This window comes from Nesoenas mayeri (assembly GCF_963082525.1).
Source record: "Nesoenas mayeri genome assembly, chromosome: 23".
Taxonomy (NCBI): Eukaryota; Metazoa; Chordata; class Aves; order Columbiformes; family Columbidae; genus Nesoenas; species Nesoenas mayeri.
Genome location: NC_137574.1, coordinates 5,318,807 through 5,332,605, shown reverse-complemented (window position 1 = coordinate 5,332,605; position 13,799 = coordinate 5,318,807). Strand labels below are relative to the sequence as shown.

The following is a 13,799-nucleotide window of genomic DNA, read 5'->3' as shown; positions in this document are numbered from 1 at the left end:
AAAGCAGCAGCTGATGCTGGGAGGCCCAGCGCAGACCTTCGGGGATGTGTTGGTAGCACAACACATGTGCACGCCCTGTGAAACCCCTATCGCTGCTTCTCCGTGGCGCCTCTCCAAACAGGCGTGCCCAGCAGTGCTGAATAATTAACAGCTTTTCACCTACTCCCTGGATTTTTGCAGCATTGTGGATCGTTAAGCTGTCAGTTCCAAGATATAATTAGTTTTCATCTAAACTCTTCACTTTCTTTCTGTGATTCTCTCTTTGACCGGCGTGACATCCCCACAAGATCAGCCTCACTGCAACTTGGAGTTATGAACTCCACGGGGAATTCACTTTTGGGGATTTTTTTAAGTTATAAACATTGTGGTTGAGTAAATGAGACGGGTAGTGTTTTGAGAAGCACAACAGAGGCAGAAATCCTTTTGAGGGACAGGGCTTGGGCTCCTTTATCAACTTAAACGCTTTGCTCCTGTTCATCACACCCTTGTTTTTGAAACTGAGGTGGGGAGAAAGCTCTTTAAGCATCTCCAAAAATCCCTCCCCCAGGTTTCCCAGCCTGGGACCCAAATTCTAGCTGGTCCCATTGCCGTGGGGTGTGTGGTTGGGTTTGGTGAGGTGACAGCAGGTGGCACTTGGGGCAGACGGCCGGGGCTGAGGGTCGGGAGCTGGAGCACCTGGGGCTCAGGTGCCACCTTGGTGTGGAGACCGAAACCTGGCAGAGGCCCCCGAGGTGTGTGGGTGAGGAACCCACCTGCCTTCTCCATGAGTGGGAGGTGGATGCTGGATGTGCCACAGGTGCCCAGGCAACGCTGTTTAGTCAATAAAGCAAGAACCAGTTTTCTGAAGTCTCTTCTTCCCGTAGTTTGTAGGGGTTGTGTCAGAGAGAGGGGAGGTACGGAGGTATCGCAAGGGTGATGGAACCCAGAGAGGCCATTTGCTCCTGGACACCTGGTCAAAGGCAGGAGAAAACACTGGATTTGGGTTCTGTGGGGTCACAGAAAGACGTAGGGTGTAAGGGCCCAACCTCCTCTTGCGCAGGGCTCGCTCCCAAGGCCAGGTGCGTCACACCTTCTGGTGTCCACTTGGCTTTGGAAGCCCTCCAAGGATGGAGGACCCACCACTGCAGGTCTCGTCACAGCACGTACACCCAGAGAAGGTTGTTTTCCTTACATGAATCAGAGCTCCCCTTGTGGCACCTGTGCCTGTTGTCTCTTGTCCTTTTGCCGTGCCCTTCTGTGTCTCCCTTCTCCACGCAGTGGAAAACTGAAGTTGGGTCTCCCCAAGCCCTCTCTTCTCCAGGCCTCTGAGTCTCTGCTGAGGTTTCAGCCCCAAAGGCCGCAGGTGACAACACGAGCAGTGTCCTGGGACAGGGACCTTGCCCTGAAGCTGCACTGTTCACCCGAGTGACAGACAGGCTGTCAGGTGGGGACACCAGGACGGGCACCGCTGGGGCTGCACAGCCCGAGGGCATGAGCTGCTGGGCTGGAATTAGAGGTGCTTTTTGGGCACCCCCTGCCAAAACGGCAGCGGGACGGCTGTGACCATCTGCTACCCTCTGCTGGTTACTGCTCCCCGTGCACGGCTGGCGCCAGACAGACGGACACTCTGGACACCTGCACCCAAGTGTTCAACTCCCTTCAGAGGCAGCAGAGCCGCGTTGCACCCAGCAGCCACCGCTCGGGGCTGCCAGCCCTCGGGAAAGGGCTGTGGGACCCAAACCTGCCCAGAAACAGCCAAACCAGGGGGTCGATCTGTGGCCGAGCACCTGCAGCCTGCAGGGACCCCCAACAAAGGGTGGGACTGGAGCCCCCCGAACCTCCATGGGCAGTGGTGCCGGGGGATCTTGTGGTGGGTGATGCCACATTGTCACCTCCCTGTACTGGCCGTGAACTCTTTGTGGGGGTGTAACCCAGCAGCTGCTGAGTGGTGAGGAGGGAGATCGGGCTGGTGAACCAAAAGTGCCTGTGGACACCCCAGCTCACCGGGACAGAGCCCAGAGTGACAGTCCCAAAACTATTCACCCGAAATTTCCAAGGCTCAGCATCCCTAGAACCGAACTTTACCTGTGCGTCGGAAAACAGCCTTGGATGCTCTTTTGTGGGGGGGAACCACACACCTGCTCTGCTCTTCTAAAATGCCGGGGTGCTCGGGGTGACCCCCGGGCTGTGCCAGCCCCCCTAGCTGTGCCAGCCCGCGCTGCCTTTGGCTGCAGGGCTGCTGAGGGCCGCAGGGCAGCCGTGGCCGCCCGACGTCACGAAACCGGGTCTGCTGGGACAGCCGGGCCCGGTGCCAGCGTGGCGAGGTTGGCCCCAGGGAGCACGAACCAGTTCCTGGCTCCAGCAGCCGCTGCCCTGCCCTCTTAATGAGGGATAATTAGGTGCATCTCATCAGCGCTGCAGACTTGCCCCCCCGGCCATGCCGGCTGCAGGCGATGCCCCCAGCGGGGATGGGGATGATGGGGGGCTTGGGGCTCAGCAGGGGGCACCGAGGGGGCTTTGTAGGGACACAAGCATGGGGATTTGAGGGGTGAGTGGCTGCAAGCCAGGGAGCCGTGGGCCGACCTGCTGCTGGACCCATCCAGTCACCCCAGTGTGTCCCTCGGGGGATTTTCCCCTTCCAGATCACACCAGGGTGAAGGAACCCACATGCTCAGCATCTCCAGGGGCACATCCAGCTGCCCAGCAGGCTGTGACCACCACCCCCACGGTCAGCACCGCAGATGTCCCCGCCGGCAGCCCGGCACGGTGAACCCTCGGTGCCAGGCGCTGGCACAGGAACAGACGAGGCTGCAGTGGCCAGGAACAAGCCGGGCTGGAAAGGAGCCGGGCTGTGGCTGCAGGGCAGGGTGGACTCGGGCAGGACCAGGCTGTGCTGCCCGCCCTGGTCCCGCTCTGGGTCTGTGTCCCCCTGCACAGCTCACATGAGTCTGGGGGGTGCTGGTCCTTGCGGTGGGACAGGCTGGGGGCTTCAAATCCCTGTCCCAGGGGATCTGGGGAAGGGGAGTTTTGTGTGCTGAGGGCTGGGTGGGTGCTGGGTGTCAAGGGCTGTCCCCATTGCAGGGCACCTGCACAACCACCCTGGAGCGGTGTCACCAGACATCTCCTGCCTGCCCGTGTTCCCCCCACAGGGGTCTCCACAGCCTCTGCCTGGCTGGCACCGCACACACAGCACGTGCCACCGCACCCCATAACCTTCTGCCCTGGATACAACTGCACCTCATAGTGCCTTCCTGGCTGGCACTGCACCCCACAACCCCACCCCAACTGGCACTGCACCCTGTAGCACCTTCCCAGCTGGCACTGCACTCAGAGGCCCCATCCCAGATGGGGCTGCACCCAACAACCCATCTGCAAGAGACACTGCGCCCCACAACCCTGTGCCTGGTGGGGGCTGTACCCCACAGGCCCGCTACCCACCAGCACTGCACCCTATAGCCCTATTCCAGCTGGCACTGCACCTCCCGCAGCTGACAGTGCACCCCTAAGAGCTGGCACAGCACCCCAACAGCTGGTACTGCACCCCACAGAGCTGAAAATGCACCTCCACAGCTGGCACTGCACCCCAACAGCTGAAAATCCACCACCAAGAGCTGGTACCACGCATCCCACAGCTGGCACTGCACCCCAACAGCTGAGACTGCATCCTCCACAGCTGGCACTCCACCCCCACAGCTGGCACTGCAACCCCAACAGCTGGTACTGCACCCCCCACAGCTGGCACTGCACCCCAACAGCTGGTACTGCATCCCCATAGCTGGCACTGCACCTCAACAGCTGTTACTGCACCCCCACAGCTGGCACTGCACCCGTGCCCAGGTCACTGTACACAAGTCCCCAAGCCTGTCCCGGCACGGCTGCCGTGCAGACCTGTGCCCACACGCTGCCTGTTCACAGCAGCCCCGGGGCAGCGCCTGCCCGCGGGCTTCCCGAGCGCGGCTCCCGGGTGAAGCGGGGCTGTGCCGGGCCTGGCCGGGCTTCGCCTGGGCGTGAAGGCTGCCTGTGCAGCAGGAGGGGCCAGGCGAGGCGGGGAGGAATGCGAGTGGGAGAGCAGCCGGGCATGTAGCGACAGCTCCTGGGGCGCGCGGAGCCGGGGATCCCACACGCTGCACGGAGCGGGGAGCAGAGCCCTGGCAACAGCGCTGGCGGCCGGCATGGGGGACCCCATTGCTCACCCCCTCTGAGAGCTGGGGAGCGGACGGCGACGGGTGCCCCAGGGGCAGCACAGCTGCCGTGGGGCTCCTGGCCCCAGGAGCTCAGCTCCGACGTGGGGGGCTGGAAATCCCCCCGTGGGTGATGCTCGACTGTGCCGACACGAGGTGCTGAGCATCCCGGGGGGCCGAGGAGCTGCAATGACCTCTGAGAATGTGCTGAGGGAGGGGGTGCTGGAGAAGCGGAGCGGGGGGCTGCTGCAGCTCTGGAAGAAGAAGCGGTGCCTGCTGACGGAGACGGGGCTGCAGCTCTTCGAGCCCAAGGGCTCTCGGCACAAGGAACTGAGCTTCGCCCGCATGAAGGCGGTGGAGTGCGTGGAGTGGAAGGAGCGGTACATCTACTTCACGGTGGTGATGGACGACAGCCACGAGATCGACTTCCGCTGCGCCCAGGAGGACCCAGGCTGGAACGCTGAGATCACCATGGGCCTCGTCCGCTTCAAGAACCAGCAGGCGATCCAGGTCGTCCGCGCCCGGCACAGCTGCCGAGCAGGTACCAGACCCCCCTGTGCTGTGGGACAGGGTGCAGGACCCACCAGAGATTGAGGTCCGCAGCTGCCAGGTCCCATCTCCAAGTGGTTTGGCTTCCCCATGGGAACCACAGAGGGGGTCCTGTGGGTGGGGAAGGGTCTGCAGAGTGACAGCCGCATGTCCCCCCAGCACTGTCTGGGCTCTGCCCTTCGCATCCCCTGCTGGGTGTCACCTCCCTGCATCCCTGCAGTCTTTCTGGCACCTCCCTATGTCTAAGGTGGCCCTGAGGGACATGGGGCTCTTTGCCATCTGGCACGTGGGATGGCGGTGAGGACCGTGTCTGGCTCCGCTCCCCGGCTCCCCTTGGGGCTGGATCCTGCCCCACGTCCCAGCGCTGGCCAGGAGGGGTAACACGCACCTTCTCTCCGCAGTGGTGCAGTTTGACACAGCACCGGGGGGACAGCCCATGGACACGCCACATCCGAGGAGCAGGATGGAGATGGCCCTTGGCTCAGCTGGCGGTGGGGAGAACGGCATCCCGGCGGGGGAGTGAGGCCACTGCTGTCTGCAGCCGGGCATGGGGACAGTGGTCCCAGGGACGCTGGTGCAGGCGCTGGCTCCCCGTGTCCTGGGGCAGGACAGAAGCACCACGGAAATTGGGCTGCACAGCTGCAGGGGTCCAGCCACATCTCCTTAGCATGACGGGGCAAAGGACACGGTCAGGGCCACCAGCTGGGGCTCTGGACATGGCAGGAGGTGACATTCCTGCCTGAGGGTCCATCATCCTTCACCTGACAAGGGCAGGACCTTGGTGGGCTGGTGGGGACTATTGCACCTCTCCTGCAGGACAGGGGGTGGCATGGATGAGGTTGAGCCTGGAAGAAGCTTTGCCTGAGCACCAGTGACACTGGGACAGATGGATATGGCTGAGGATAAGGCTCCCCCTGAGCCCCCATGTTGAAAAGGGGCTGGAGAGCTGCTGCTGCAGCAGGGACACCTCCAGGCACCGGACCTGGATGGCACGGTGACACAACCATGCTTCTGGACATTGTCCTGCCCTGGGCTGCCCTTGGGCTAATGGGGGACTCTGGAGAAGGCAATGGGGACCCTGACTCCCTGTACGAAAAGTGTCCCCAAACAAGACCTTCTGCTGCTTCCACTGGTGTTACTTTGGTTTGTGGGACCCTGCAGAGTGTGGGAGAGCACAAATCCTGCACAGAGCTTCAGTTGTTGGCATCCCCCTAAACCTGGCAGCATCCCACAGGCAGGCACCAAGCCCCCCACTGCACCCCGAGCTTTGCCAGTCACCCATCCCGCTGCTCCCGTGTCCCCAGGGATTCCCATGGCGGTTTGTGGGCGGGTGACCTGGAGCAGCGCTGCCTGGCTTTGCAGGCGGGACGGCAGGCAGGGGAAGGGACGGCTCTGCCCCGACAGGCAGCGCAGACACCAGCGCCTCGAGCCACCTGACTCCGCAAGCCGGAGCCTGATCCCCAGCCCACGGCCGGAGGCACCGCGGATCCTCCCGGAGATCGCCCAGCTGCGTGGGAATTGGGGAGCGCGGCGCCCCGTCCCCTCGGGCTGCTGCAGCCGCCCCAACCTGCGCCCTGGTCACCTGCTCCCAACCCCAGGGGGGCCATGGGGTCCCATCGCGGTGCCAGGGCAGCTCCGGGGTGGCTTTCACAGAATCACAGAATGGTTTGATTGAAGGGACCTTCCCAGCTCCCCCAGTGCCCCCCCTGCCATGACAGGGACATCTGCACCAGCTCAGGGTGCTCAGAGCCCCGTCCAGCCTGGCCTGGGATGTCTCCAGGGATGGTTCATCCACCACCTCTCTGGCCAACCTGGGCCAGGCTCTCACCACTCTTAGGGCAACAATTTCTTCCTCATGTGCAGCCTGAATCTCCCTCCTTTAGTTTAAAACCATCACCCCTTGTCCTATGGCAACAGCCCCTGCTCAAAAGTCTGTCCCCATCTTTCTTATGGGCCCCTTTTAAGTCCAGAAAGGTCACAATAAAGTCTCTGAGGGGGACCTTATTGGGAGGTACCTTATTGGTGAGGGATGGTGACGTGGTCAGAGCCCGCTCACCGTGCAGGGCCAGGCTCAGGCCGGCTCTTTCCCAGAAGTCTGGGAATGAGCGGTTTTGTGCCTTTCCACCTTGCTTGGCCTTTCCTGGTTCTCAGAGCTTCCTGGCGGTCCAAGCTGAGGGGCATAGATGAGACCAGAGCCAAACCCCGCACCGGCCCTGAGCTCTGCACCGTCCCTGGGCAGGGACAGAGGCACCACACCATGGCGGGTTCCAGGGATGGTGGGACTTGGTCTCCTGCCCGCAGGGAGATGTTCTGGGCACAGAGCTCTGTGGGCACCAGCCCCCTAACCTGGGTCCCCACACACTTGTCTGGAGGGAACGGGGCTGTCAGTTGTCAGAGGAAGGTGCTGATGCTCACACGGCATTTCCATGGCAAGGATCTCTGTCCTGGCTTTTCTCAGAAATCCCCAGCTCCCCAAGTCAGGGGATTCCATGGGGCTCATTCAAAGTGCCGTGAGCATCCTGGCAGGGCAGCACCCAGGGGTGGGAGCACCCAGCACGAGGGGTTTTTCCAAGTCTGCTGAATTTTGAGCCAGTTTGGGGGGAAGCCCGACTCCTCACTTGCAGCTTTTCTGCTCTCGCACTCACTGTAAACAGGTATTTTCTGTTCTCCAAGCACCAGCAAGGAGCTGGGGAACGGTCGAGGTGGGTGTGTGTGAGCACCAGCCGTGGCTGTGGACACATCCCCTGCGCACTGACGGATGGGGCAGCAGAGACCCGGTGGCACCCACAACCTGGGGGAAAATTTAGGCACTTAATAGAGGGAGAGGGATAGAAAGAGCAAAGCAAATCGCTACGCTGATGTTTCAGGTCCAGGCATGGGGAAGGTCAGGGTTTTCCATCCCCATTCCAAGCTCCTCATCACCTCCAGACCAACATGCAGCCAGGGCCACTGCCTGTACCCTTCTGTGCAGACACTCAAATCTGCCAGATCCCCCTTGGCGGGTGGGTTCCAGGGTGCAGGGGTGGGGGGAAGGCAGGACGGCTGCACTCGCCGCCGGGAAGGGCTGAGATTTGCATGCAGAGGAAAAGGTCATGGAGAGATGGAAAAGAAAATAGACAGCCAAAGAGACTCCGCCAGCCAGAGGAGCAGGGCCGGGGCGGGCGGCTGGTGCATCCCCCGTCACCAGGAGCACAGTCCCAGGCCCAGAGGGGTGAAATTGGGGAAATGGGGTGATTTTACCAGGAATAAAGCTCCTGCAGGCATGGGCTCAGAGCCCAGTTGGGTTTGCAGAGGAAAGCAAGCATGGAGGGAATGGAGGGAGAAGGGCCCTGGGAGCATTGCAGGGGGTCAAGCACTGTCACAGTATTTTTAGTTGACTGTTTGCACAGAGTTGGGGCTATGAGGGAACATGCGTGGCTCTTCAGCCTGAAAAGCGGAGCCAGGACACACAGGAAGCTTTTCCAATGCTCCTGGAGGTGGGGAAACTGAGGCACGGCAGGGGTTTGGGAGGTACCTGGCCTCCTAGCCCCCCCACGGCACATTGGCTCCTGCTGCGAGCAGGGACCGGCTCCTGGGGACCCCTGTGCTGGGGGACACTGAGCAGAGCTGGGGGTGAGCCCCAAAGTGCAGCGAGGTGCCCTGGAGCTCCCAAGTTCAAAGGCAGGAGCCTGAAAAGCTGGATTTGCTGCTCCCAGGCCCGAGGTGCAGCATCGACCCCCCCACATTGCTTGGAGGGTGTTGGGGTGCAGGATGGCGCTGCCCTATGCCCCCAGCCCTGGGGCCAGCGGCTCTACCAGCGCCCATGGGTGCTGGGGCTGGCACCACCACCAGGGTGGCTGCAGGGGAGGGGGCAGCGGGAGCTGCAGGGCCCTTTATTCCAGCAATCCCTGCGCCCCGCTCTGGCTGCGGGGTCAGTTTGGGGCTGACTGGACCCCCTGACAGCTGGTGCAGGTTGGGGGGTCACGCTGCTGCCACGAGTATTTGCAGCGTGATGGAGCCAATGCGTTTTGGCAGGTGGGACCATGCGTTCCTCCTCCGGCATCGCTGCGGGGCTGGCAGTGCCGCGCTCCTCCTCTGAACATCACTGGAATTCGTGGGTGATTTTTCCTCAGATAAAACAAAACAAGATATAGTTGTAGCAAGCAGTATATTTATTAGCTTTGGGCCGAGCATCTGGCTTCCTGCAGATGCTCCTAAAATTGTAGCATTGTTGACCATCCTTATTTATAATTCCTAAATCATCAGATTTCATTTTGGAATCCAGGACCTGCCCCTGCTCCCTCAGGGCTGCCCCATGGCCCCCCCCACCACTGCTGGGTTTGACCATCGCCAATAAAGTCCTCGAGTTTTAGCACAGGAAGAAATGCTATTGTTGATAACGTAGAGCTCGGGGTGCTGCGGGGGGTCAAGGCACGGACACAGGCTGCGCAGGGGTGGCATGTGTGGGAATTCGCCATCCCAAATGTCCCTATGATGTGCCTTGGGGAAGGTGTCCCAGGGATATGGAGGCGGTGGTGACGGATGGGTGCGTCCATGGAACGGGGCTGTGGGAGCCACCGAGAGGGAAGCGAGGGGGCTCAGCGCCCCATCTGGCACCACACCAAGGAGTAAAAATACCAGCCAAGCATTGCCGGAGCTGCAGAGGGCAGCAACGGAGCTGAGCACACGCCAGCACCGCGCTGTCACCCTCTGTCCCCGAGCAGGAGTCACCAGGCTGCCCTGGCCATGGGGATGGCTCAGCCTTGCAGCTGAAGGGGATGCTGAAACACGTCAAGTGTCCTGGAGACAGATGGGACGGCCTGGAAATACGTCTTTACAAGTGTGTCAGGGTCCCTGCCTGCGCCTGGAATTTTGGATTATTGGGAATAGTTTTTCCCAATGTGAAGTATTTTGCCTGAGGCTGAAAACGAGGCTGGTTTTTAAGATATTTGAACTGACATCACTGTTGAACCGGGTCAGCCCACTAACACGAACAGAACAGCGAATACCCTCCTCTTGTTTATACGACTTGACAAGATCAACACTGGGAAGGTTTCATGTGTCACTTGGCAAAACCATAGAAAGCTTGAATTCTTCAGTGGGTGGCTCAGCTCCATTTTAATAATGTCTTTCTATTGTCCCAAAGTAGATAATTCTTCCTTATTTAATAAAGATTTTTCTATGTGCCAATGGCACGAGGCAGGGAGCGTGTGCTGTTCGTAAAGGACCCGTTGACTTTGAGAGACCCTTCCTCAGCTTCAGCACCTTCTGTGAGCGTTCAGAGTCTTCCCTAACGAAACAACCGCTCATCACTGTTTGCAAAGCAGGAATGCAGACCCAAAATGTCCTCATTCTGCTGACTGGAGAGGAGGGATGGAGAGATCCTGGGCTCTTCACGGTCCTGCTGCTGCTGGGCTCCCACGTCAGCACCAAGGCTTTGAAAGAGATGCTGAAGCCCCAAATTGAGGGGTCCTGCTGTCCCATCCCTTTCTCGCTCTTTTCTCCTCGTCCCAGCACAGGATGAAACCTGAGACTGGAGCAAATGGCATCCAAATCAGCCCTTGTCCCGCAGCAGCGGGAGCTGGTGGGTCCCCGGAGCACGTCTGCAGGGAATGCAGAGCCTTTGTCACAGGCTAATTTTGGCTCCTCTGTGCTCTGAAAACAATCCCAAGGCAGCCAGGAGGAAAGATGCTGGAGGCACAGCCCCTGGGGGCTTTTTCCTTATAAAGGTCTAACGGGGCTGGTATAAATCCGCCTCCTCCTCGGTGCTGGGAACAGATCTGCGGCGCTGGCACTTGGAGCCAGGAAAGGGGACACATCTTTGGAGGGGCCCTCGAGGAGTGTGGGCGCTGGGGGGTTCCCCTGTGCTTGCTGCGACCTGACTAGGGCATGTCAAACAAGGATGGGACTGACACTGACGCTGCCGTTTGCGGGAGGAGTTGGGGAAGGAGCTGGGGAAGGGGCTGTGCATCCCCTGCTCTGTGGGATGGGGGGGTGACTTTGCTCCCCACCATGAGAGCTGCCCTTTGCATGCAGCTGTGTGCCCCTCCGTGACCATAATAGTCTCAGGATTAAAATACCGGGCATTGTCCCTGCTGGGCTGCACGCTGGGAATTGTTTGCTCCTAAACTTGCCCCTAAAAATATCGCAGGGAACAGGTGCTGCCTGGCCCTGCCATGTGAAGCCTCCCTTGGTGGGGACCCTGGGCGAGGGGCTCGGTGGGGTGCAGGAGGGCGAGACGGCAGCTTTTCTGCTGCTTTTCAGGAATTTCACGGGGAAAACATCAGGGTTTATGGGGGGCTGAAAGCTGCTTGAACATTTCAACCCCCTGTGCTGTACTGGGTGAGTCTGGACCATCCTGCTCCCCAAACAGGGGACTGCCCCATCCTTAACCCCAACCAATCATCTGGCCTGATGCTGTAACCCCATCTCTGTTTCACCGCATCGCCCCTTGACAATGTGCCCTGTCCTGGCCCCGGGTGGCTTTGTCCCGGCTGTGGTGGCTCCAGGGAGGCCCCTCAGCCAGTGTTCCCGTGGGGACATCACTTTGTGCTTGCAGCATTGCAGAGCGTGTGTGCACCATTGGCGTCAGCACCATGTTATCTCCCCAGGCTGCTCACACTCCCCCATCTCCCCTCCTGAGACTTTCGGAAAGAAAAAAGCAAATGAAAGCAAAAACTTCAGGAGGTTTTCTGCCTGCTCATGGTGTCTGCCTCTTTGCAGGCTTTTCCAGCATCTCCGATGCTGGTTTACATCAAGAGGAGCAAGGCAGATGCGCCACAATGAATACGTCCCATCTGCATTGGCATTGCCGTCGCGCCACAGCCAGCCCGACATGGCACATCTCGTGCTCACACACCACACACATGTGAGCAAAGCGCTGGGTGGCGAGTGCTGGCCAAGCTGGGCGATCCGCATGCAAACAGCACAGGAATTCACCAAACCGTCTGCGTGTGGGGGCCAGGGGTGCAATGAATCACGGGGGCACCGACGTGTGCGGGTGATGTGTGTGCCCCAGGTGTGTGCAGCTCGTCATGGGGCACCGGGGCTTGTGCACACAAGAGGGGATTTGTGCTATTTTTACTGACCACTTGCAGGCAGGCTGTGGTTTCACACTCCCCCTGCGCCGCCGGCCCCCGGCAGTGCGCGGCTCTCCGGGGACCAGCCGTCACCTCCTCCTGCACAGCACAGGTAAGGCGCTGCCCCGGGTCCCCCCATCTCCCCCGGGTGTGCTGGTGGTGACACAGGCGTGGGACACCTGGTATCTGTAGAGAGGAGCCCCCGGCATGGGATTTGTCTGAATTCCTCCCCCTGTCTGAGGTTGTTCTCTGCTCTTGGAGAGAGGATGTTTGAGGCTGCAATGGGGAGAAACACCGTGAAAATTCCCAGCTGAGCTTCAGAGCTGAGATTTGCTTGATTTTTCCGAAAACTGGCAAACGGGGCCATTCTGGGGAGCATTTGCTGATGTGTCACAGCCTGATTGCTCGTGGTCACTTGTGTGACCAGGGAGGCGTGAGCAGAGCGCGGTGGCACCGTGTCAGCTGGGGCTGTGTCTGCAGGATGTCTCTGGCCCCCTGGGGTGGGGAGGATGTCAGGACTGACCTTGTTTGGATTTCGGGGGTTATTTCTTTTGAGGATTTCTGTGATCTAAAGGTTTAACAAGCTTTTTAAGCTTTTCATGTCTAGGGGCATGCAAACAGTGCTGAATTACCTCATCCAGACCCTCTCATCCCCATCAGAGAGCGAAGCCTCTTGGGGATGCTCCAGATCCAGATGGAGCCGAAAAGTCGCTGCATGGGGTCACTGGGGACGTCGTAGTGACACAGCTGAGTCCTGGCTGTCCCTTGGGGAGCCCATTTAGAAACATCTGGGCCTAAAAACGGAGTGACCTTGGCAGAGGTCGTGAGCACGAGGTGCAGTCCCACCTTCCAGGGCTTCGCTCGGTCGCGAAAGGCAGGAAATGTGAGAGGCTTTGCCCAGTCCTTGATCACATCCACAGAGCCAAAGGCTTTTCTGCCATCCCCAAAATAAACTGGGGGGAGCAGCTGCCACCCGCCCTGCTCAGCACCTTCTCTGCGTGTTCTCCGGAGCGTTTGTTGGATCACCAAAAACCTCTGAAAAAGCACAAAACCAGGGGGTCCATCTGGATCTGAGCGACGTGGCTTCTTGCAGAAAAAATCCCTGTTCTTGGGATTTTAGCTTGTAAACCTGGAGACCTGGTGGGCTCTGCGGGAGGTGGTTCCTGATGGGTTTCTATGGCTTTTCCCTCATCAACTCCGTTCCTTCAGGCCGCGGCTCTGGCCAGGCAGCGAGGGACACGGGGAGGGGACAGGGACAAGCGATGGAGCTGGGAGCCGCACGGAGATTCGCTTGGGACGGGCTCCTGGGAGCAGCTGTTTGAGACAAGAATGTTTTCTTTCCCCCAGGAGGAATCTCTTGGGTTTAAGTAATTTCCAAATTGAGGGGGATGTAAAGAGTTAGAGGCAAAAAAATCCCAACTTTGCCATTTCCATTCTAAGGACTAAACTCACAGCTGGAAAACGCTGTTTCTTCCTGAAATATAGCCTTAGTTTTGTACTACTCAGGCTTGCGTGGTGCCCCAGCTCCTCGGCAGGAGAGGGCAGTGTTAGCGGCAGCGCGGGGAAGCTGGGGGGCCGCGCGTTTGGAAGCAGCTGCCAGGGCATAAGGTTACACATAAAATGTAAAATATGAAACCGTATTTCACCAGGGATGCTGATGCGAAAGGCAAATGCTCAGCCGCTTGGCAGGGGCTTGTTGCCCCTTGCTCTGTCGCTCCCGAGACGGATTTGGGCTCCACCGTCTTTGCCATTGCCCACAAGGAGCTGCGGGACGGGACTCCCCGAGCCAACACAACCCAAGGCGCCCCGTTTGTTGTGCTCTTCCCAGCCACGCTCGCCCCTGGCTGGGGTGGGTGATGCAGCCAGCGGGGAGCAGCTCGGAGCTTGGGAAACCCCCCGGGGAGCAGGAGCCGGGTCCTGCAGGGCCGGCTGCCGGCAGGTCGGAGCTCGCCCCAAATCAGGATTCCTCGGAGCGGTGCGGTTCATCTCGGTATTTCACGGTGAAGTTGCAGAGTCGCTTCCCTGCGCCGAC

At 59.8% G+C, this 13,799-nt stretch overlaps 1 protein-coding gene across 1 annotated transcript; it reads left to right on the top strand.

Moving 5' to 3' along the window:
- Positions 1 to 4,349: 4,349 nt before the first annotated feature.
- PHLDA3 (pleckstrin homology like domain family A member 3) lies at positions 4,350 to 5,232 on the top strand (the record flags this gene model as incomplete). Its single annotated transcript, XM_080358227.1, has 2 exons — positions 4,350 to 4,701; positions 5,111 to 5,232. 2 exons carry the CDS (start codon positions 4,350 to 4,352, stop codon positions 5,230 to 5,232), a joined length of 474 nt encoding a protein of 157 aa, XP_080214353.1.
- Between the last annotated feature and the right edge of the window lie 8,567 nt (positions 5,233 to 13,799).